General features: G+C 51.0%; 1 protein-coding gene across 5 annotated transcripts in view; it reads right to left on the bottom strand.

Annotated features, from left to right (window-relative positions):
- DNM2 (dynamin 2) overlaps positions 1-24,557 on the bottom strand; it is a 111,818-nt gene extending 87,261 nt beyond the window's left edge. For all 5 annotated transcript variants that reach the window (XM_023194201.2, XM_023194200.2, XM_023194196.2 and 2 more), the window contains exon 1: positions 24,154-24,557. In XM_023194201.2, the coding sequence (XP_023049969.1) occupies positions 24,154-24,314 (161 nt within the window). In that variant the 5' untranslated portion in view covers positions 24,315-24,557. The remainder of the gene's footprint in view (positions 1-24,153) is intronic.
- Positions 24,558-24,979: the final 422 nt, after the last annotated feature.

Genomic DNA, 24,979 nt, shown 5'->3' on the forward strand with positions numbered 1-24,979 from the left:
CAAAAAAAAAAAAAAAAAAAAAAAAAAGATAACAAGGAAATAGAAAATATGAAACTAACGAGACCTGACAGATGTGTACAGAACACTCCACCCAAGAGTAAAATACACATTCTTATCATGTGCACATGGAACATTCTCCAGGATAGACCATATTCGAGGCCAAGCCATAAAACATGACTCAATAATTTTAAAAGAGATTGATATCATGCAAAGTAGTTTCTCCAACCACAGTGAAACGAAGTTAGAAATGAATACAAGAAAGACATTTTGAGAAATTCACAAATACATAGAATTAGCCAGGCATGGTGGTGCGCCCCTGTAACCCCAGGTACTCAGGAGGCTGAGACAGGAGGATCGCTTAAACCTGGGAGGTGGAGGTTGCAGTGAGCCGAGATCACGCCATTGCACTCCAGCCTGGGCAACAAGAGCAAGACTCCATCTCAAAAACAAAAAAAGAGCCAAGCACGGTGGATCACGCCTGTAATCCCAGCATTTTGGGAGGCTGACGAGGGCGGATCACAAGGTCAGGATATCAAGACCATCCTGGCTAACACGGTGAAACCCCGTCTCTACCAAAAATACAAAAAAAATCAGCCTGCGTGGTGGCGGGCGCCTGTAGTCCCACCTACTGAGGAGGCGGAGGCAGGAGAATGGCGTGAACCCGGGAGGCGGAGCTTGCAGTGAGCCGAGATTGCGCCACTGCACTCCAGCCTGGGTCACAGAGCAAGCCTCTGTCTCAAAAAAAAGAGATTTCAGGCCGGGCGTGGTGGCTCACGCCTGTAATCCCAGCACTTTGGGAGGCCGAGGCGGGTGGATCACGAGGTCAGTAAATCGAGACCATCCTCACTAACACGGTGAAACCCCATCTCTACTGAAAATACAAAACATTAGCCCGGCGTGGTGGTGCGGGCCTGTAGTCCCAGCTACTCCGGAGGCCGAGGCAGGAGAATGGCGTGAAACCGGGAGGCGGAGCTTGCAGTGAGCCGAGATTGCGCCACTGCTCTGCAGCCTGGGCGGCAGAGCTAGAGTCCGTCTCAAAAAAAAAAAAGAGATTTCAAATACTTTCAGATTTCAACAATCTTCCACTTCAAGAACCTTGGAAAAGGAGGGTAAACCAAATCCAAAGAGGAAAGAAGGAAATACTTAGAGAAGAAATAGAGACTAAAAAACTGGAGAGAGAAAGTTACCACCACCACAATTTGCTTTTTGACTAGATCAACCAGGTGTGACTGACACACCTTTAGCTAGACTAACCAGGAGAAAAAGAGAGAAGACTCAAATTACGAAAATCAGGAATCAAGAGGGGACATCATTACCAACCTTACAGAAATAACAAAGATGATAAGGGAATACTATTCAAACAAATTAAATACACCCTAGCTGAAATGGACAAATTCCTAGAAAGACCCAAATTACTGAAACTGACTCAAGAACACATAGAAAATCTCAATTGACGTACAAGAAATTCAATTAGTATTCAAAAAACATCCCACAAAGAAAAGCCCAGGCCCAGGTGGCTTCATTGGTGATTTTTTTTTTTTTTTTTTTTTTTTTTTTTGAGAGAGTCTCATTCTGTTGCCCAGGCTGGAGTGCAGTGGAGTGATCTCAGCTCACTGCAACCTTGCCTCCCAGGTTCAAGAGATTCTCGTGCCTCAGCCACCCAGGGCAGCTGGGATTACAGGCATGAGCCACCACACCCAGCTAATTTTTGTATTTTTAGTAGAGAAGAGGTTTCACTATGTTGGGCAGGCTGGTCTCCAACGCCTGGCCTCAAGGGATCTGCCTGCCTCAGCCTCCCAAAGTGCTGGGATGACAGGCGTGAGCCACTGCAACCAGCCAGCATGGATGAATCTTGAAAACATCATGCTAAATAAACAAAGCCACACACAAAAGGCCATGTACTGTCAGATTCCATTTCTAGGAAATATCCAAAATTGGCAAATGCACAGACAAAAAGGACATTAGCGGCTTCCAGGAGCTGGGAGGAACTGCTTCACAGGTATGGGTTTAGGGGAAATGAAAGTGCTCTGAAATCCGACAGTGGTGCTGGTTACACAACTGTGAATATACTAAAATCCACTGAATAGTATATTTCAAAAGGATTAGGTATTATGGTATGTGAATTATATTTCAGTAAAAATATTTCAGGAAAATAAAACAGTATAGGAGCTCCCCATGTCCCCATGGAAGAACAAGGGAACAGGTCCTTCTTTTTTTTTTGAGACGGAGTCTTGCTCTGTCTCCCAGGCTGGAGTGCAGTGGTGCGATCTCAGCTCACTCACTGCCAGCTCCGCCTCGCAGGTTCACGCCATTCTCCTGCCTCAGCCTCCTGAGTAACTGGGACTACAGGTGCCCGCCAGCACGCCTGACTAATTTTTTGTATTTTTAGTGGAGACGAGGTTTCACTGTGTTAGCCAGGATGGTCTTGATCTCTTGACCTTGATCCGCCTGCCTCAGCCTCCCAAAGTGCTAGGATTACAGGCATGAGCCACTGCGCCCAGCCTTTTTTTTCCCCCCCCGCGATGGAGTTTTGCTCTTGTTGCCCAGGCTGGAGTGCAATGGGGTGATCTCAGCTCACAGCAACCTCTGCCTCCTGGGTTCAATCAATTCTCCTGCCTCCGCCTCCCAAGTAGCTGGGATTACAGGCACCCACCACCATGCCCAGCTAACTTTTTTTGTATTTTTAGTAGAGATGGGGTTTTGCCATGTTGGCCAGGATGGTCTTGAACTCCTGACCTCAGGTGATCCACCCGCTTCAGCCTCCCAAAGTGCTGGGGTCACAGGCGTGAGCCACCACACCGGGCCAGGTCCTTCTTAAACTGCTGGCATCCCCAGGAAGGGCCCGGCCTCCAACTGTGGCCAGTCCTCATTCCGGCCTCCTGTAGCCCTGCCTCCCCTGGTTTCTTGGTTTTGTTTTGTCTGTTTTTGTCAATATGAGGTCTCACTGTATTGCCCAGGCTGGTATCAAATTCCTGGGCTCAGGCAATCCTCCCACCTCAGCCTCCCAAAGTGCTGGGACTACGGGTGTGAGCCACCATGCCCTGCCACCTCGTGCCCTCTGATCCTGATCTTAATGAAAGTCTCCACTTCCTATTTATTTATTTATTTATTTTGAGATGGAGTCTCACTCTGTCACCCAAGCTGGAGTACAGTGGCATGATCTTGGCTCGATGCAACCTCCACCTCCCAACCTCAGGTGATCCACCCACCTCGGCCTCCCAAAGTGCTGGGATTACAGGCATGAGCCACTGTGTCCGGCCTACTTCTTTCTGTTGTGTGAGACTAATGCTTGTCTCCTCTGCTGGGCCTAACTCCTCTTGGTGGCAACCGGGCCTGTTTGACTCCAGATGGGTGGCAGCTCAGGTCAGAGCCTGGCACAGAGCAGGCTCAGCAGACACTGCTGAGTGAGTCCTGCTCAGTGATTGACAAGTACATCAATGAGTGCATCCAGAGAGGGAGATGGGGGTCCCGATCACCTATCCCATGCCAGGCACTGTGCCAGCGACTGGGCTACAGCCAAGGGCACAGCCCTACCATCAGGCACTCCCCTTCTAGTCAGGGGAGACAGAACAAGAAATCAAACAAATAGGCTGGGCATGGTGGCTCATGCCTGTAATCCCAGCACTTTGGGAGGCCAAGGCTGGCAGATCACCTGAGGTCAAGAGTTCGAGATCATCCTGGCCAACATAGTGAAACCTCGTCTCTACTAAAAATACAAAAATATATGGTCATGTTGATGTGCACCTGTAATCCCAGCTACTTGGGAGGCTGAGACAGGAGAATCGCTTGAACCCGGGAAGCGGAGGTTGCAGTGAGCCGAGATCGCCACTCCACTCCAGCCTGGGAGACACAGCAAGACTCCAGTTCAAAAAAAGAAAACAAGAAACCAAACAAATAGGTGGAACAATGACAGGAATGACAAGTGGTTCCAAGAAAAATTAAGCAGGGGAAGGGGACAGAGAGAACAGGGTGGGGCGTTTGAGCAGAGTGGCCAGGGGGAGAGCCTTTTGAGAAGGAGGCTTTTAAGCAGAGGCCTTAGAGTGCTGATAAAATGAGCCATAGGGTTATCTGGGGGGAAGGGCAGTGCAGGCAGTGGAAGCAGCATGTGAAAAGGCCCTGAGGTGGGACAGCGCCTCACCTGCTTGAGAACATCATGGAGCCTCAGGGAGACTTCATTTTTACCCTGAGGGAACTGAGGGCCAGGGAGAATTCCAAGTAGAGGAAGGATATAGGGTCTCCCTCTGTCTCCCAGGCTGGAGTGCAGTGACAGGATCACAGCTCACTCCAGCCTCGAATTCCTAGGCTCAAGCAATCCTCCCACCTCAGCCTCCTGAGTAGCTGGGACTATAAGTATGCACCACCATGCCTGGCCCAAATTTTTTTTTTTTTTTTTTTTGAGACAAGAGTCTCATTCTGTCACCCAGGATAGAGTGCAGTGGCGTGATTTTGGCTCACTGCAACCTCTGCCTCCTGGGTTCCAGCGATTCTCCTGCCTCAGCCTCCTGAGTGGCTGGGATTACAGGCGTGCGCCACCACGCCAGCTAATTTTTTGTATTATTAGTAGAGACGGGGTTTCACCATGTTGGTGAGTCTCAAACTCCTGACCTTGTGATCCACCCACCTCGGTCTCCCAAAGTGCTGGGATTACAGGCGTGAGCCACTGCGCCCGGCTGTGCCTGGCTAATTTTTAAATGTTTTGTAGAGGCGGGGATCTCGCTATGTTGCCCAGGCTGGTCTGATACTCCTGGGCTCAAGGGATCCTTCCACCTCAGCCTGCCAAAGTGCTGGGATTACAGCATAAGCTTTGGCGCCCAGCTAGGAAGGATATTCTTAACAGGGTCCCTCTGCCCACTGTAGGGAGAACAGCCTAGGGGTGAGGACAAGGTTAAAGGTGCAAGACTGAGGAGGCAGAAACTGTGCAGGTCCTGGGGGAGTAGCGACAGTGGATGGAATAATACACAGTTATAAAAACTAATACCAGCCGGGCGCAGTGGCTCATGCCTGTAATCCCAATACCACTTACATACCAGCCTGGGTGCCAGAGAGGGACTTTGTCTAAAAAAAAAAAAGAACTAATACGGCAGCTTTTCACGTACTGATACACAATGATCTTTTCTATGAAATCAACAAGCTGATTCTAAAATATATATGTGGAGGCAAAGGAACTAGACTAGACCAAACAATTTTGAGAAACAAGAACAAAGAGGACTCACATGGCCTGATTTCAAGTCTTACTATAAAGCTCCAGCAATAAAGAAATGAGTGGGTGTGGTGGCTCACGCCTCTAATGCTAGCACTGTGGAAGGCTGAGGCAGGAGCATCACAAGCCCAGGAGTTTGAAACCAGCCTAGGCAACATTGTGACACCCCATCTCTATTTTCTTTTTCTTTTTCTTTTTCTTTTTTTTCTTTTTTTTTTTTTGAGACAGAGTCTCACACTGTCACCCAGGCTAGAGTGCAACAGCATGATCTTGGCTCACTGCAACCTCCACCTCCCGGGTTCAAGTGATTCTCCTGCCTCAGCCTCCCAAGTAGCTGGTATTACAGGCACCCGCCACCATGCCTGGCTAAATTTTTTTGTATTTTTAGTAGAGATGGAGTTTCCCCGTGTTGGCCAGGCTGGTTTCAAACTCCTGACTTCAAGCGATCCACCTGCCTCCACATCCCAAAGTGTTAGGATTATAGGCGCGAGCCACTGTGCCCAGCCCCCATCTCTATTTAAAAAAAGAAGAAAGAAATGTGGTTTTGGCCAAAGGACAGAGCCATACATCAACGTCAGAGAATAGACAGTTCAGGATGGACCCACACAAATAGGGCCAACTAATTCCAGACAAAAGCAACTTTAGGGAGAAAGGATGGTCTTTTCAATAGTGCCAGAAAAGGCCAGACACAGTGGTTCATGCCTGTAATCCCAGCACTTTGGCAGCCAGAGGCAAGAGGATTATTACATGAGCCCAGGAGTTTGAGACTAGCCTGAGCAACACCGCGAGACCCCATCTCCTAAAAAAGAAAAACAATTAGCCGGGCGTGGTAGTGGGCGCTTGTAGTCTTAGCTGCTCAGGAAGCTGAGGCAGGAGAATTGCTTGAACCCAGAAGGTGGAGGTTGCAGTGAGCCAAGATCACACTACTGCACCACAGCCTAGATGACAGAGCGAGATTACCTCGCTCTGTTTTTTGATTTTATTATCAAAAAATAAAAATAAAAATAAAATTATCCATGACCCCAAAGGATAGAGTATGAAAAGAAGAAAACTAGTAACGGTCCAGTGGGGAACCCTAGCAAGCCTACCTCAGCCAAGAGATCAAGGTCAGCATCACCAGTTATCACTGTCAATCATTTATCAGTCTTGGTATCATATACTCCTGATAAGATTCACAGAAGAGAGGGGCACCTCACCAATGACCTTCTTCCCCAAAACTCACAACCCCAGGCTAATCATAAGGAAACATCAGATAAGCCCTCACTGAGGGACATTCCATGACCTACTGAAGTCATAAAAAACAAGGAAGTCGGCTGAGTTGCTTCCCAGACCAGAAAAAGGCTTAAGGAGATCTGACAACTAAATACAATGTCAGGTCCTAAGACAGGAAAAGGGGTCATTTTCTTTGTTTTTTTTTTGTTTGTTTGTTTGTTTTTGTTGTTGTTGTTTTTGAAATGGAGTCTAGGTTCTTGCCCAGGCTGGAGTGCAGTGGCGCGATCTTGGCTCACTGCAAGTTCCGCCTCCCGTGTTTACGCCATTCTCCTGCCTCAGCCTCCTGAGTAGCTGGGACTATAGGTGCCTGCCACCGCGCCCGGCTAATTTTTTGTATTTTTAGTAGAGACGGGGTTTCACCGTGGTCTCAATCTCCTGACCTTGTGATCCGCCAGCCTCGGCTTCCTAAAGTGCTGGGATTACAGGTGTGAGCCACTGCGCCCAGCCCATTTTCTTTGAAAAATAAAATTTCTCACTATGTATACTTCCAGAGAGCAAGACCCCCATCTCAATAAAAAATATTTTTAAAAATTAGTCTCATATGAGAAAAATTGAAGAAATCTATATATTCTGGCTTTGGGTTTTTTGCTTTGTTGTATTTTTGTTTGTTTGTTTGTTTGTTTGAGACAGGGTCTGGCTCCGTTGCCCAGGCTGGTGTGCAATGGCACAGCCATCACTCACTGCAGACTCGACCTCGAGGGCTCAAGTGATCCTCCTGCCTCAGCCTCCAGAGGAGCTGGGACTCCAGGCGAGCACCACTAGGCCAAGCAATTTTTTTTTTGACACATGAAGTCTCACCATATTGCCCAGGCTGGTCTAAAACTCCTGGGCTCAAGCAATCCAGCCTCCCAAAGTGCTGGGACTACAGGTGTAAGCCACTGTACCTGCCCTCACTTTCTTTTTTTTCTTTTTTTGAGACAGAGTCCCACTTTGTCACCCAAGCTGGAGTGCAGTGGCTTGATCTCGGCTCACTGCAACCTCGGCCTCTCAGATTCAAGCAACTCTCCTACCTCAGCCTCCCGAGTGACTGGGACTACAGGTGTATATGACCACACTCAGACAATTTTTTGTAGATATGGGGTTTTGATTTGTTGGCTAGGCTGGTCCCAAACTCCTGGCCTCAAGTCATCTGCCCACCTTGGCCTCCCAAAGTGCTGGGATTACAGGTGTCAGCCACCACATCTGGCCAGGCCTCACTTAATTGTAGTATACCAAGGTTAATTTCATTTGTTCTTTTTTTTTTTTTTTAAGATGGAGTCCTGTTTTGTTGTCCAGGCTGAAGTAGAGTGGCATGATCTCAGCCCACTGCAGCCTCCACCTCCCGGGTTTAAGCAATTCTCCTGCCTCAGCCTCCCAAATAGCTGGGACTACAGGCACATGCCACCACACCTGGCTAATTTTTTGTATTTTGAGTAGAGATGGGATTTCGCTATGTTGGCCAGGCTGGTCTTGAACTCTTGACCTCAGGTGATCCACCTGCCTTGGCCTCCCAGAGTGCTGGGATTACACGCATGAGCCACCATGTCCGGCTTCATTCATTTATTTTTAGAGAAGAAGTTATGTTGCCCAGGCTGAGCTTTAACTCCTGGACTCAAGCAATCCCCCTGCCTCAGCCTCCTGAGTAGCTAGGTTAATTTCTTGGTTGTAAGAAATGTAAAATTAGAGGACGCTGATGAAGGATGTGCAGGAGCTCTCTGTATTATCTTTGTACTCTCTGTAAATTTGAAACTTATTTATCTTCTCTAAATCTAAAATTACTTCTAGGCAGGGCATTGTGGCTCGTGCTTACAATCCCAGCACGTTGAGAGGCTGAGGCAGGCAGATTACCTGAGCTCAGGAGTTCAAGACCAACTGGGCAACATAGCGAAACCCTATCTCTACCGAAAATACAAAAAATTAGCTGGCCATTGTGGTGCACACCTGTGGTCCCAGCTACTTGGGAGGCTGTGGTGGGAGGATCGTTTGAGCCTGGGATGGGGAGGTTGCAGTGAGCCGACATCACACCACTGCACTCCAACCTGGGTGAGAGAGTGGGACCCCGTTTCCAAAAAAAAAAAAATTATTCCAAAATAAAAAGTTTATTAAAAATAAAACAGCCCAGGCATGGTGGCTCACGCCGGTAATCCCAGCACTTGGGGAGGCCAAGGCAGGCGAATCTCTCAAGGTCAGGAGTTCAAGACTAGCCTGGCCAACATGGTGAGACCCCATCTCTACTAAAAATAAAAAAAATTAGCTAGGCATGGTGTAGATGCCTGTAATCGCAGCTACTCGGGAGGCTGAGGCAGGAGAATCACTTGAACCCAGGAGGCAAGGTTGCAGTGAGCTGAGATCGCGCCACTGCACTCCAGCTTGGAGGACAAGAGCAAGACTCGGTCTCAAAAAAAAAAAAACAAAAAACAGAAAACAAAAGCCAAACACCCTTGGAGGCACTAAATACAGCAGGAACTTGGTGCAAGACAGTCACATTCTGTTGAGACTTTGGACTGTGGAGCGGGAGTATTTTGTTGCTAGACTTACAGGCTCACTGGTTGGATGAGTAGGGGGTAGTCACACCTAGAAATATTAAAAAAAAAAAAAAAAAATCTGGCAAGAGCCACACACTGCTAGAGGTTGTTCCTATGCAAAGGACAGCCTTACTCTGTGCACCTTACTCTACACAGGGTGAACTGTTTTGTTTTGTTTTGTTTTTTTACAACGAGTAAACAGTTGAATAACTCCTTTAACAGAAAAGAGTTTAAAAATCAAGCTGGTGCAGGCCGGGTGTGGTGGCTCATGCCTATAATCCCAGCACTCTGGGAGGCCAAGGGGGGTGGATCACCTGAGGTCAGGAGTTCAAGACCAGCCTGGCTATGGCGAAAACCCGTCTCTACTAAAAAGACAAAAAATTAGCCAGACGTGGTGGTACGCACCTGTAATCCTAGCTACTCGGGAGGTTGAGGCAGGAGAACTGCTTGAACCCAGGAGACAGAGGTTGCAGTGAGCCAAGATCGCACCACTGCATTCCAGCCTGGGCAACAAGAGTGAAACTCTGTCTCAAAAAAAAAAAACAAGGCTGTGCATCAATTTTCACCCAGTGCTGGGAACACATTCCAGGTGGGGCCTTCCCACCTCAGAAAGCAGCCTGCCCTAAGCTTCCCAGCACCCTGTGTCAAGCCACCAGGGCAGGCACTGCAGAAGCTGGGCTTCCGTCTGACTGGCTTCCGCCCAGACGACGGGGAACTCAGTGTTGCAAGACAGAGAGCTACATCAACCCAAACCACAGGAAGTCTTCCTCAAGCTGAGCCAGTGGCTTGTGGCCTGTCTCAGTCACTGTCCCCTGATGTTGATGTAGAAAAGAACAACCTGGGGGCCAGGCACGGTGGCTCACGCCTGTAATCCCAGCATTTTGGGAGGCCGAGGCAGGTGGATTACCTGAGGTCAGGAGTTTGAGACCAGCCTGGCTAACATTGTGAAACCCCGTCTCTACTAAAAATACAAAAAATTAGCCAGGCATGGTCATGAGTAATCCCAGCTACTCAGGAGGCTGAGGCAGAAGAATCGCCTGAACCCGGGAGGTGGAGGTTGCAGTGAGCTGAGATCATACCATTGCACTCCAGCCTGGGCAACACAGAGAGACTCCGTCTCAGAAAAAAGAAAAAAAAGAAAAAAAGAAAAGAACAACCTGGAAAGGCAGTGTCCTGGTGGCTGCAGGATCCTGGCTGCGCAGCCAGCTGGGAGGCCTCCCGGGGGTGGAGGCTGTGACTCTCTAGAAGGACCCTGTGTATCCATACAAAAGACAGAGGTCTCATAGCCAGGACAGCTGTGTCCCTCCCTGATCCGCCCTGGGGGCTTCCCCCAGGGCTGGCCTGGTTGTGCCAGGGCGTATCACCGGGCAGGCGGGGTCACCCTGGCTGGGGCTGCTCCTGCCCGCTTGACTGGCCCGCCAGGATCGCAGCCCTAAAAGGCTCTCATCACTGCGAAAGTGTGTCACAGGGCAGGCTCCAAGTAGCCTGCTCCTCCTTCGTCTGGGTGTGGAGGTGTCACCAGGGCCTGGGACAGCGCTGCTGGCCTCTTGTCTACTGCCCCATATGTCTGCAATGGGAGTGGGTTCAGATTTATCCAAAGGAGCAGAAAGAGCAGTGGTGCTTGCCCCTGCCAGGGCCACTGAGCAGCCAGGCAGGAAGCAAAAGTCAGAGGGGGCACCCCACGGGTTGCCATACAGGGCCTTACGCCCTGGAAGGGACGCTGCTGGCCCCACCTTACAGCCCTCAAAGCCAACCCAGAGAGACACCCACGCTGCCCAGCCTCAGGGTCTCAGCCTATTACCGTTATTACTCTTTGTACAGATGGAGCAAATCTCCACTTGCCACCCTCCTCCAAAGGAAGATGTCCTTGCTTCAGGGTCCCGGCACCCCCACGCAGGCTGTGAGTCTCCAAAACCAAGACCCAGAGCTGTCCTCTGCCTAGCCCCTTCCGTGACTGTGCATTGAAATTCACTCAATTCTGGTTTTTAGCTTTTTTTTTTTTTTTTTTTTTGAGACAAGGTCTTGCTCTGTCACCCACGCTGGAGTACAATGGTGCAATCTGGGCTCACTGCAACTTCCACCGCTACCTCAGCTCAAGCGATCCTCGTACCAGGGCCTTCTGAGTAGCTGGGAGTACAGGCATGCACCACCACGCCCGCTAATTTTTGTATTTTTGGTAGAGACGAGGTCTCATCATGTTGCCCAGGCTGGTTCAAACTCCTGAGCTCAAGCCATGTTGCCTCAGCCTCCCATAGTGCTGGGATTACAGGTGTAAGTCACCATCTCCGGTCTTTAGCTACTTTCATTCAACAAATATATGCACATGGCTGGGTGAAGTAGCTCATGTCTGCAATCCTAGCACTTTGGGGGGCTAACGTGAAAGGATCGCATGAGCCCAGGAGTTTGAGACCAGCCTTGGCAACATAAAGAAACCCCATCTGTACAAAATATTATAAACATTAGTTGGGCATGGTGGCATGTGGTTGCCGTCCCAGGTACTCAGGAGGCTGAGGTAGGAGGATGGCTTGAGCCCAGGATGCCGAGGCAGTGAGCTATGACTGTGCCATCGTACTCCAGCCTGGGTGACAGAGTAAGATCTGTTTCAAAAAAAAAAAAAAAGAACCACCCATAATAGTGCCACGTATTCTCTATAGGTACCAGCATGTACCTAAGTAAAGAAACACCAGAGGTCTGGCTAGATATACCCTGAAGTGACAGTGGTACTCCCAGGTGGAGCTGGAGGAAGGGATGGGCTGGGCAGTGTGCTCTTCCTCACCTGTAATCGTTTCCCTTTTCCCAAGAACACCGTCTCCACGCTCTACTTGTGTAATTCAAATTTAGAAAAGTCGGCATTCCACGGGCAGTGTCCTAACTCTCAGGTGCCTACTGATCCTTTGCAGTCTGCAGTGGGCACTCAGCTGGTCGGGCCTCTGCACCTGCTGTTTCCCTGGCCTTTGATGCTGTTCCCCCAAGTCCTGGCGGGGCTATTCCACTGCAGGACGCCCATCCCAACAAGCCCCACGTGAAGCCGCCCCCTACAGTCATTGCCCCACCCAACGCGGTACAGGGCAAACCACTTCTCACTCTTCAGAATATTTTTGTTTTTGTTTCTTTTGAGATAGAGCTTCGTTCTTGTTGCCCAGGCTAGAGGGCAGTGGCGTGATCTCGTCTCACTGCAACCTCTGCCTCCCGGGTTCAAGAGATTCTCCTACCTCAGCCTCCTGAGTAGCTGGCATTACAGGTGCCCGCCACCACGCTCGGCTAATTTTTTGTATTTTTAGTAGAGACGGGGTTTCGTCATGTTGGCCAGGCTGGTCTCAAACTCCCACCTCAGCCTCCCAAAGTGTTAGGATTACAGGTGTGAGCCACCACGTACAGCCTTTTTTTTTTTTTTTTTTTTGACACCGGGTCTTGCTGTTACCCAGGCTGGAGCGCGGTGATGCAATCATAGCTCAATGTAACCGTGAATTCCTGGGCTCAGGAGATCCTCCCACCTCAGCCTGCTAAGTAGCTGGGACAACAGACATGTACCACCCTGCTCAGCTAATTTTTGTATTTTTGGTAGAGATGGGGTTTCGCCATGCTGGCCAGGCTGGCCTCAGACTCCTGGCTTCAAGTGATCTGCCCGCCTTGGCCTCCCAAAGTGCTGGGATTATAGGCGTGAGCCCCTGCGCCTGCCCCAGAATGTTCTTGCTCATTTAACTGTTCACCTGTCCTGTCCGTACCAGTCCCTGTTGGTTCCCCATCAACTGGTGTAGAGTGGTTGCTGCTTACAACACGCCGGTTGGACACACAACCAACAACCTCGATGCATCCCCAAAGCCACAAGTTGCTCGCTCCGTCTGTAATCTCGGCCCAGCCTCAGACACAAATGCCATAGTGTCCCCCATTCAGCCCTGCTCTCAAGAGCCAGGCCCACACCTTCCCACCCCTGAGGCCCCCAGATGTTTGGCTCTAGAGGACCCACATCCAGTTCAATTTCCAGCTCCTGTGTCCTCCCCACTGTGTGACTTCAGGCCAGGCTCCCTCTCTGGCCTCAGTTTCTCTACCTATAAAGCAGGGATGCTAAGAGCAGCAGCTGCCACCCCTGGGCAGAGAGGACACTGGTCAGATTGTGCACGTGTAGCACACGGTGACTCTCCATAAACATTGGCTCTTAAACGTCCAGCAGCAGATGAAACTGAAACAGTCATCCAGCTCCTGGTTCAAGCTACGGGTGATGCCACAGGGGAAAATTTCCCACCACCCAGCAGGGACCTAGTTACCAACATTCACAGAAACCCAAAATGCACCCGGAAACAGGCGTCTTTCCTCTCTTTGCCGTCCTGCTCCAGACGCAGGACCACATTTTCCCTTTATTCCGATTGTAGCTAATGCCCTATAAATATCTCATTATTGGCTTGGATTTTTCCAAAGCTTTAACACAATAAGGGCTTAATTACAGCATGTAGTTGGCAACCCCAGTAAATTACGGTTTACATGATGTTCTCACTTTTTTTCAGCCGTCGAGGAGCCTATAATTTCAGCATTTTCATTCAAATCGGGCAGAAGTTTGCCAGATGTGGCTCTGAGCCAAATACAAATGCTGAGAGAGAAAGAGAGCGAGACAGGGTTCCATTCAAAGGCCAGTCTCTACCCTCTAAGCCAACTCTGAAAATTCTAAATCTAATCTAGGCCAGGCGCCATGGCTCATGCCTGTAATCCCAGCACTTTGGGAAGTTGAGGCAGGAGAATCACTTGAGCCCAGGGGTTTGAGACTAGCCTGGGCAAAAAATAAGGAGACCCCACCTCTACAAAAAATTTATTAACATTAGCTGGGGGCAGTGGCACACACCTGTGGTCCCAGCTACTTGGGAGGTTGAAGTGGGAAGATCACTTGAGCCCGGGAAGTTGAGGTTGCTGTGAGCTATGATCAAGCCACTGTATTTCAGCCTGGGCAACAGAGTGAGACCCGGTCTTGAAAGGAAAAGAAAAGAAAAGAGAAAGGAAAAAAAAAGAAAAGAAAACCTCCTCTCTAAATCTAGAACTGTCCCCAAGGCCATCTTCCGTCCTGAACCAGAAACAATCCAGGTTATTACCAGGGGATTTCAATGTTATGAACCTATCAAGGGCCGTTATCCCTCAATAAGTAGCTCTGAGAAAGCACTTAGACAGCCTAGAGCGAAGCTTTGGAGAAATCTGTCTTCCTGATTATAAACCTAATCCCCAAACCAGCAAAAACAGACCAAGAATCACATGGGGAGACAATTCACATGTGGGGTTACGGCAGAGTATGTCTTTCTGGTCTTTTCACTGAGCAAATACAAACAGTTGTTTTAAACAAGACAGGATCCCACAGCCCATTTCATCTGGTACCTAACAGGTCTTGTGCAGCTTTCTGGGTCACTGAAGATTCTTCTAGATCCCCCTGAGTAGCGAGTTGATAGTCGGTTGTCTGGACAAGCTTATCTGGCCAAATCCTCTATCACTGCGCTTTTTTTGAGACAGTCTCGCTCTGTTGCCCAGGCTGGAGTGCAGCGGTGCAATCTCGGCTCACCACAACGTCCGTCCCCCAGGTTCAAGCAATTCTCCTGCCTCAGCCTCCCGAATAGCTGGGATTACAGGTGCCTACCACCACGCCCGGCTAATTTTTGTATTCTTAGTAGAGATGAAGTTTCACCATGTTGGCCAGGCTGGTCTCGGACTCCTGACCTCAAGTCATCCGATGCTGGGCATTTTTCTCCCAATTTCTCACCACCATACATAAAACGGGTGTAAATAACTCTCACAGCCAATTATTTGTTTGCAGCCATGATTCCCACTAAGAAAGGAACCAGGAACAACCTCTGGTCGATATTTCAGGATCTGGGAACAGGGCGTGCCTGCGTGTCCTGGTCCTGGCTGTATCCCCAGAGCTAAAACACTGCCTGCACTGATAGGCGCTCCATTTATATCAACAGAGTAATGATGAGCTCCTTCTCTTTAAGGAAAAAGAAACTAAGGCCAGGTTCGGTGGCTCACACCTGTAATCCCACCACTTTGGGAGGACAAGGCAGGAGGATTGCTTGGGTCCAGTAGTTTGACACCAGATTGAGCAACAAATTAAGACCCTGTCTCTGCAAAACAAAAACAAAAACAAATTTTTTTTTTTTTTTGAGATAGAGTCTCACTCTATCTCCAAGTTGGATGCAGGGGCGCGATTTCGGCTCACTGCAACCTCCGCCTCCTGGGTTCAAGCGATTCTCCTGCCTCAGCCTCCCGAGCAGCTGGGACTACAGGTGAGTGCCACCACACCCGGCTAATTTTTGGATTTTTAGTAGTGACAGGGTTCCACCATGTTGGCCAGGATGGTCTCGATCTCCTGACTTCGTGATCCGCCCGCCTCTGCCTCCCAAAGTGCTGGGATTACAGGCGTGAGCCACTGTGCCCGGCCAGAGGGGGTACATTTTAAATAGGGAAATTGGTGACATTTGAGCAGAGCCTTGAAGGAGGCAACGAAGCAACCCCTGGAGACTAGGGAAGAGAATCCAGTGCAAAGGTCCGGATGTGGGTGGATGCCTGGAGGCCAGTTTAGCAGGCCAGTGGAGGGAGATGAGATCTGGGAGGTATTAGGGTGGAACCAGGACTCTAGGAACACTGCAGGCAAGGGAGGCTGTCTGAGCAGAGGGAAGGAAAGCTAGTGGCGCTGCTACTGTCCCTCAGGACCTGGTCAAGCTGAGGGCTCTCTCCTTTGATTTCCAGCTTTAACTCAATTTTCTCAGTGAGCAGACTCCAAAGGCATGTAGGCACCCCGTGCCATTTTTCTTTTAATAAGCAGCAGCCGTGCCGGGGATGCTGGCGTCTCCAGCTGCGTTTTTATTTGGCCTTTGGTGATGTGTCCCTCCAGGGAGATGTGGACGAGCCGCGGGGACACTGCCTGTGCCTCAGTGGGTGCCGCACCCGTGCACATCGGATGCCCGTTGGCTCCTGTCCCTGACAGATGGAGGGGCACGTGATGTGGTCCTTGGGCTGATTTGTCGCTTTAACGGATCTTATTAGTTTAGAGTCCCCTGGAAATGACATCTTCTGTTTCCAGTGACTTTCCTTTTGGGTAAAGACAAATTGCTTCTTGAAAAGGCCACACATGGCTCACACCTGTAATCCCAGCATTTTGGGAGGCTGAGGCAGGCAGACCACAAGGCTGGGAGTTGGAGACCAGCATGGCCAACATAGTGAATCCCTATCTCTACTAAAAAAACAAAAATTAGCCGGGTGTGGTGGCGCAATGCCTTTAGTCCCAGCTACTTGGGAGGCTGAGGCAGGAGAATCACTTGAACCCAGGAGGCGGAGTTTGCGGTAAGCAGAGATCACGCCATTGCACTCCAGCCTGGGGGACAGAGTGAGACTCTGTCTCAAAAAAGAAAAAAGAAAAAAGGACCATGCAAGGCTCGCTCAGGGTGGTCTGCAGTGCTGGGCCTGCTGGAATTGGTACAGTCCAGTGGCATCTTTGGGAATATGCAAGGCTTGGTGCTGCCACACACCAAGAGTGACCTCACTTCTCTGGGCCTCAGTTTCCGCATGTGGAAAATGGGAACATGGTGGTCTCTGCCTCCTGGAAGTGGACTGAGAATCACATAGCAAATTATTGTGAAACAGGCAGCATTTGTGATCTCGCTGGTTGGCTCTTGTCTCCTTTCATCTGGGATCAGGACTCTGATGACAGTTGTAGGTTTCTTTTCTCTTGCTGTGTCCCCCAGACTGGAGTACAGTGGCATAATCACGGCTCACTGCAGCCTCCAACTCCTGGGCTCAAGTGATCCTCTCACCTGAGTCTCCTGAGTAGCTGGGACCACAGGCGTGAGCCACCACACCCTACTAATTACAAAAATATTTTTCAGCAGGGCACGGTGGCTCACACCTGTATCCCAACATTTTGGGAGGCCGAGGCGGGTGGATCACGAGGTCAGGAGATGGAGACCATCCTGGCTAACACGGTGAAACCCCGTCTCTACTAAAAATACAAAAACATTAGCTGGGCATGGTAGCGGGTGCCTGTAGTCCCAGCTACTCAGGAGGCTGAGGCAGGAGAATGGCGTGAACCCGGGAGGCAGAGCTTGCAGTGAGCCGAGACTGCACCACTGCACTCCAGCCTGAGAGACACAGCAAGACTCTGTCTCAAAAATAATAATAAAATAAAATAAAATAAAATAAAATGTACCCCCTCCAACTGTGATCTCCCTCATCCTGCTCCCTGATCCTTTTTTTCATCATACTTACCACCTTCAACCATGTTTCTCCTTTTTTTTTTTTGAGACGGAGTCTAGCTGTGTCTCCCAGGCTGGAGTGCAGTGGCCGGATCTCAGCTCACTGCAAGCTCCGCCTCCCGGGTTCATTCCATTCTCCTGCCTCAGCCTCCCGAGTAGCTGGGACTACAGGTGCCCGCCACCACACCCGGCTAATTTTTTGTTTGTATTTTTAGTAGAGACGGGGTTTCACCATGTTAGCCAGGATGGTCTCGATCTTCTGACCTTGTCATCCGCCCGCCTCAGCCTCCCAAAGTGCTGGGATTACAGGCGTGAGCCACCACGCCCAGCAATTTTTTTTTTTTTTTTTTTTTTTGAGACGAGGTCTCATTCTTTTGCCCAGGCTGGAAGGCAGTAGCTTGATCAGAGCTCACTTTAGCCTTTAAATCCCAGGCTCAAGCCATCCTCTGGCCTCGGCCTTCTGAGTAGCTGGAACTACAGGTGTCACCATGCCCAGCTAATGTTTTTTATTTTTTGGAGAGACGGGGTCTTACTACGTTGCCCAGGCTGGTCTCCAACGACTGGGCTCAAGTGACCCTCCCGCCTGGATCCCAAAGAGCTGAGATTATGGACCTCAGCCACAGAGCAGCCCATGTTTCTCCTTTATCTGCTTCCTGCTGAAAGGCCAGCTTCTCCAGGGCAGGAGTTCTGGTAACGTGCTCAGGGCCATGTCCCCAGGCACACAGCGAAAGTGCTCAGGAAACATTTTTCTTTTTTTTTTTTTGAGTCAGAGTGTCACTCTTGTTGCCCAGGCTGAAGTGCAATGGCACAACATCGGCTCACTACAACCTCCGCCTCCCAGGTTCAAGTGATTCTCCTACCTCAGCCTCCTGAGTAGCTGGGATTACAGGCATACACCACTACACCTGGCTAATTTTTTTGTATTTTTAGTAGAGACAGAGTTTCTCCATGTTGGTCAGGCTAGTCTCGAACTCCTGACCTCAGGTGATTCGCCTGCCTCGGCCTCCCAAAGTGCTGGGATTACAGGCGTGAGCCACTGCACCCGGCCCAGGAAACATTTTTCAATGAAGAAACAACACCTAATGTTTTAAGCACTTCCTTCTTCTATGCCAAGCACTCCAAACTGTCTCACTTAATCCCTATTCAAGAAAGGGAAAGGAGTGCTATTATAACTCGTATTTTAAAGAAGAGGGAGCTGGGCGCTGTGGCTTAACACCTGTAGTCCCAACACCTTGGGAGGCCAAGGCAGGAAGATCACTTGAGGTCAGGAGTTTCGGACCAGCCTGGCGAACATGGGGAAACCCCACCCCTATCAAAAATACAAAAATTGGCCAGGCGCGGTGGCTCACGCCTGTAATCCCAGCACTTTAGGAGGCCGAGGCGGGCAGATCACGTGGTCAGGAGATCGAGACCATCCTGGCTAACACGGTGAAACTCCATCTCTACAAAAAATACAAAAAATTAGCTGGGCGTGGTGGCACCTGCCACCACGAGGTAGTCCCAGACACTCGGGAGCCTGAGGCAGGAGAATGGCACGAACCCAGGAGGCAGAGCTTGCAGTGAGCCAAAATCATGCCACTGCACTCCAGCCTGGGCAACAGAGCAAGACTCGGTCTCAAAAAAAAAAAACAAAAACAAAAACAAAAATTAGTAGGGCACGGTGGCTCACGCCTATAATCCCAGGACTTTGGCAGACCAAGGCAGGCAGATCACCTGAGGTCGGGAGTTTGAGACCAGCCTGACCAACATGGAAAAACCCCACCTGTACTAAAAATACAAAATTAGTCGGGTGTGGTGGTGCATGCCTGTAATCGCAGCTACTCAGGAGGCTGAGGCAGGAGAATGGCTTGAAACTGGGAGGGGAGGTTGCAGTGAGCCAAGATCGCGCCATTGCACTTCAGCCTGGGCAACAAGAGTGAAACTCCATCTCAAAAAAAAAAAAAAAAAAATTAGCTAGGTGTGGTGGCTCGTGACTGTAGTCCCAGCTACTCAGGAGGCTGAGGCAGGAGAATCGCTTGAACTCAGGAGGCGAGATTGCAGTGAGCTGAGATCGCACCACTGCACTCTAGCCTGGGCGACAAAGCCAGACTCTGTCTCAAAAAATAAATAAATAAAAGAAAGAAAGGGAAAGAAGTGCTATTATAACTTGTATTTTAACAAAGGGGAGACTGGGCGCAGTGGCTGATATCTGTAATGCCAGTACCTTGGGAGACTGATGCAGGAGGCTCATTTTGAGGCCAGGAGGTCAAGACCAGCCTGGGCAACACAGCAAGGCCCTGTATCTACAAAAAATGAAAAATTAGCCAAGCATGGTGGCACATGCCTGTAGTCCCAGCTACTTAGGAGGCTGAGAGGTAGGAGAATCGCTTGAGCCTGGGAGGTCAAGGCTGCAGTGAGCAGAGATCGTGCCACTGCACTCGAGCCTGGGCGATGGTGTAAGACCCTATCTCAAAAACTAAAAATAAAGTGGAGGAACTGAGTCCCCTGCCCAAGGTTTCACAGGTATGCAATGACTGGCACCAGGTGACTTTACCTGCCCTATGAGTTGAAACAGATCAATCAGATCTGTCAGCAGCCCCATTTCCTAGCTGAGGAAACTGAGGCTCGTAGAGGTAAACCTCACAGGACCAGGCCCATCCCCAGGCCTGGGCCTCTTCCTGCCCTTCTCTGGCTCAGGTGTGGTGGCTCGTGACTGTAGTCCCAGCTACTCGCGAGGCTCGGGTGGGGGAATGCCTAAGGCCTTCCTCCTGGCCAGCCCCTGAGGCTAAATGACAAGGGTCAAGAGGGAGGATGCGGCAGGGCGCAGTGCCTCAAGCCTGTAATCCCAGCACTTTGGGAGGCTGAGACAGGCAGATCACGAGGTCAGGAGATTGAGACCATCCCGGCTAACACAGTGAAACCCCGTCTCTACTAAAAAAAAAAAAAAAATACAAAAAAACTAGCCGGGCGAGGTGGCGGGCACCTGTAGTCCCAGCTACTTGGGAGGCTGAGGCAGGAGAATGGCGTAAATCCAGGAGGCGGAGCTTGCAGTAAACTGAGATCACACCACTGCACTCCAGTCTGGGGGACAGAGCAAGACTCCGTCTCAAAAAAAAAAAAAAAAGGGGGGGGGGAGGATGCCCTCCTTTCTCCTTAGGGTCAAAGTTCTATCTGCTGGTGCAGGGCAGACAAGCCAGGGGTCTCAAACTCAAAGGTTTTAGGGTCAGGAGGCTCCAAGCAAATATGAACTAGACCTGGGTAAGTGCTAGGGAGTAGTGGGGACTGTGGCAGCTGGAGTGGCCACTCTTAGTCTTATAGGACAGTGACTGCTGCTTCTGAAATCGAAATCATTAATGCCACAAAGGTCAAAGGCTCAGCAAGGCCAGGTAATACTGATTACAACAACAGCAACCACGCCTATAAGACCCATGCCCTCGACACGCATCACCCATCCAGGCCCCAGGGTACCAGTTACCACCCTCAGCATACGGAAAAGGAATCTGAGGCCCAGAACACCAAATCCACGTGGCCGAGTTGCGCAGCCAAACGTGGTGGAACCAGGCCTTAGGCCCACAGCCTGTGTACTACAACTCTAAACTCTACAGATCTGAGTGTCTTAGCACCACAAGAAATCCAGATATTGACTAGAAATCTAACATTGGAAAATTTTATTAAAAACAAAAGCTACGCAGGTAAAACAAAAGACCCAGCAGGCAGGCCTTGGCCCCCAGAGCCAGTGATCTGGACCTCCAGCTACAGGGCTGAACTAACTGGGCTGTTCCCACTCGGACCACAGCCTTAGAAAATCCAGGCTTGAGGCCGGGCGCGGTGGCTCAAGCCTGTAATCCCAGCACTTTGGGAGGCCGAGACGGGTGGATCACGAGGTCAGGAGATCGAGACCATCCTGGCTAACACGGTGAAACCCCGTCTCTACTAAAAAATACAAAAAAAAACTAGCCGGGAGAGGTGGCGGGCACCTGTAGTCCCAGCTACTCGGGAGGCTGAGGTGGGAGAATGGCGTAAACCCGGGAGGCGGAGCTTGCAGTGAGCTGCGATCCGGCCACTGCACACCACAGCGGGCGAGACAGCGCGAGACCCCTTCAAAAAAAAAAAAAAAAAAAGAAAATCCAGGCTTGGCGCAATGGCTCACACCTGTAACCCTAGTGCTTTTAGAGGCAGAGGCAGGAGGATCACTTGAGCCCAGGAGTTCGAGGCTGCAGTGAGCTAGGACTGCACCCCTCCACTCCAATCTCGGCAACAAAGAGAGACCCTATCTTTTTTTTTTTTTTTTTTTTTTGAGCTGGAGTCTCGCTCTGTCACCCAGGCTGGAGTGCAGTGGCCGGATCTCAGCTCACTGCAAGCTCCTCCGCCCGGGTTTACGCCATTCTCCTGCCTCAGCCTCCAGAGTAGCTGGGACTACAGGCGCCCCCACCTCGCCCGGCTAGTTATTTTTTGTATTTTTTAGTAGAGACGAGGTTTCACCGTATTAGCCAGGATGGTCTCGATCTCCTGACCTCGTGATCCGCCCGTCTCGGCCTCCCAAAGGACCCTATCTCTTACCAGAAAAAAAAAAAAAAAGTAAGCCTTGTTTGAGCCCCTCATACCCAAAAAGAAGCCTTTTTTATGCCGTCCTCATAAGGCTTAAGTGTGTAACATGAAAGCACTTTCATCCTGGTTAGCTTTTGTCACTGATAGCAAAGGAACCAGCCAGATAAACAACAGCCCTATCCATGTAGACCTACTATGTGCCAGGCACTGCATTAGGTAAGCACTTTCTTTTCTTTTCTTTTTTTTGAAACAGGATCTGGTTCTGTCACCCCGGCTGGAGAGTAACAGTGCGATCACAGCTCACTGCAGTCTGGACATCCTGGGCTCAAGCAATCCTCCCAAGGCCAGCCTCGTGAGTTGCTCAGACTACAGGTGTGGGACTACTACCCTACCTGGCTACTTTTTTTATTTTTTGTAGAATGGTTGTCATGTTACCCAGGCTGGTCTTGAACTACTGGGGCCCGACTTGGTGGCTCACGCCTGTAATCCCAGCACTTTGGGAGGCCAAGGCGGGAGGATCACTTGAGGTAAGGAGTTCGAGACCAGCCTGGCCAACATGGTGAAACCCCCTCTCGACTAAAAATACAAAAATTAGTTGGGCATGGTAGTGGACGCCTGTAATCCCAGCTACTCGGGAGGCTGAGGCAGGAGAATCGCCTGAACCCGGGAGGCAGAAGTTGCAGTGAGCCAAGATTGCACCACTGCACTCCAGACTAGATGACAGAGCGAGACTCTGTCTCAAAAAAAAAAAAAAAAAAAAATTTGTTTAGGAGTGTCAACCAAGACTTAGAGAAGCCAAGACAACCTGTGCAAGGTCACAAGGCATGTGAAAGAGACAGAGCTTTGCAAACACTGTGGTAGACAGAAGGCAATGCACCAGAGACAAGGTAGCAAAGGAGGAAATTCGTGCTGCTGGGAGGAAAGCCCCAAGGCTCTGGGATAGCAGACACAAGGCTTTACGCCAGCCTGGTGGCCTTGGGTGAACACAGTCCTTTCTAAGCCTCCCAGCTCAGCTAAGGTGGGGATGATAACACAGCCTCCACCCCACTCCTTACTTGGGATTCAAGAAGTTGAATCAAGAAAAACATTATCCCTTGACACGGATAAAAACAGTAACAATGACAATAATGACAGGAGGAGGATGTTATCATTTGGCAGCCACACCACTACAAATGAGTAGTTCCTGGAATGGAGAAGTGGCTGCCCATCTGGGAGACAAGGAAGGCAAGAGGGGTTGGTGGGAGGGAGAGGTGGCTGCACGGGCTGTTCTCATTCACTTGCTTCCTGAATCCTGGAAACAGCCCAGAGAGTGGAGTCTGCCCACTGGACAGATGGGCACACCGCGGCTTCTCAGGGCTGTCCAGAGAAGGCTACATCCCAGGGCTAGCCACTGAGGCCTGGTCATGCAAGAAGCCCCTTCCCAGGCTCCAAAGGAGGGCCCCCAATTGGCAGGCTGTAGCTGGGAGGCGGGCCCCTGTGTTCCAGCACCCTGAAAGGAATCCTGAAGTAAGGTACCCCCAGGGTCCTCCTTCCAGCTGAGAGGGGAAGTAGGGTTCAAACCTCATCCTTCAGCTCTATTCTCCCCTCTACCCTCCTGCCACCCACTTCCAGAGGCGCTGGGTCAGACGCTCAGGCGTAGTCATGCGCAGAATAGGAGACGGCCAGTCAGAAGAACTCACACGGAAGAGAGGAGCCAGGGCTAGGGAGGGACTAAGCTATAAGAGTCAGCCTGAGAGAATCAAGCAGGGTCCCCTAGGAGTCAGCTAGCCAGTCAGACAGTGGAGGCCAGCTGGTGTCACCCAACAGAGGAACTGCTCAGTGTTAAAGTCTGTGAGGGGCACGGATGGGCGACCAGACAGCAGAGGTCACCCTTTACAGCTGGCTAGACAGCAGGGGGCTGCCAGGTGGGACTGGACAGATGGACAACCAAATGGTTGTGGCAGGGAGGCTTGCCTAGGACAGAGAGACAGCCAACCAGATGGCGGGGGCAGCTCCAGATACAAGAACAAGCCAGCCAGACCGCAGGGGTCGCCCCAATAGATATCTAGATGGCCGGTTTCACCTCTGATAAACAGCCCGAAAGAGCAGAAGAGGGATCTACCCCAGACCCACAGGCAACCAGACGGCAGAGTTCACCCACGAAAGCTAGGACCAGATGGACCGCAGGATTCCAGCACACCTCCGGTCCTACGGCCCCCCAGCCCATAACGCCGCCCCTGGGGCCCAGGCCCGCTCCCGAGCCCCTGCAGAGAGTTCTCTGCCCAAGGCGTCCCACAGGGCCCGCCCCACCCCCCCCGAGCCCGTCCGGTTCCCCGCCGCCGGCACGCAAGCGCCGCATTTACGCCGGCGGCGCACGGAGCGCCATTCCCGGTCCGCCCTCTGCGCCCTAGGCCGCCGCCCGCCCGCGATCCCTGCCGCTCCTGCTCACCGGCCCACGAAGTTCTCCAGCACCGAGCTCTTGCCGGCGCTCTGGCCGCCCACCACAGCGATCTGCGGCAGGTCCAGGTGGCAGCTCTGGCCGATGGAGCTGAAGGCGTCCTGCAGCTTGTTGACCAGCGGGATCAGCTCTTCCATCCCGCGGTTGCCCATGGCGCCGGCGGCCCCCGGCCCGAGCGCCCTGCGCTCCCCGCCGCCGCCGACCCTCAACGACCTGGCCCCGCGGCGTCTGTAGCCGTTGCTCCCCGCCCGCCCGGGCCTCGGCAAGACGCCCGCTCCCGGCTCGGCCTCACGGTCGCCGCCTCATCCGGTTCTCAGGCTACACCCGACCCAAACGACCTCCCGCCCCGGCCCCAGGGCTGCGCCCAAATCACTCGCGCCGCACGCGATTGGCCTGCTGCGCCGCCACTCGGGCACACTAGCCAATAAAAACGAGGCACAGGCCAATGGTTGAGTAAACCTTCCCCCTGGGGACCGTCTTGCTGGTTTATTGGACAAAAGAACCGTCACTGTTGTGCAAAAGCCAATAGCGGCAGAAAGCAAGTTGTCAAGAGAGGAAGGAGGTGTTTCAGAAAAAATACACGTCGGCTCCGCCCACTGGCGAGGTTACACCATCTTATTGGCAGGCAGACGTGCCAGTCGACAATGTGGCCCAATGGTGTTAGGGATTGAGCTACTACTTAGTTCCCTAAGAATTTCCCATTGGTTCATATAAATATCACTTCGTTGCTCCAGCCAACCAGGCAAAAGAGGGCGGGGTGTAACATCCGAATCTTCACTATGATTGAGAACCATATCTGTCAATCAGAAAAACTCGC

The sequence above is a fragment of the Piliocolobus tephrosceles genome, chromosome 21 (genome assembly GCF_002776525.5).
Source record: "Piliocolobus tephrosceles isolate RC106 chromosome 21, ASM277652v3, whole genome shotgun sequence".
NCBI lineage: Eukaryota > Metazoa > Chordata > Mammalia > Primates > Cercopithecidae > Piliocolobus > Piliocolobus tephrosceles.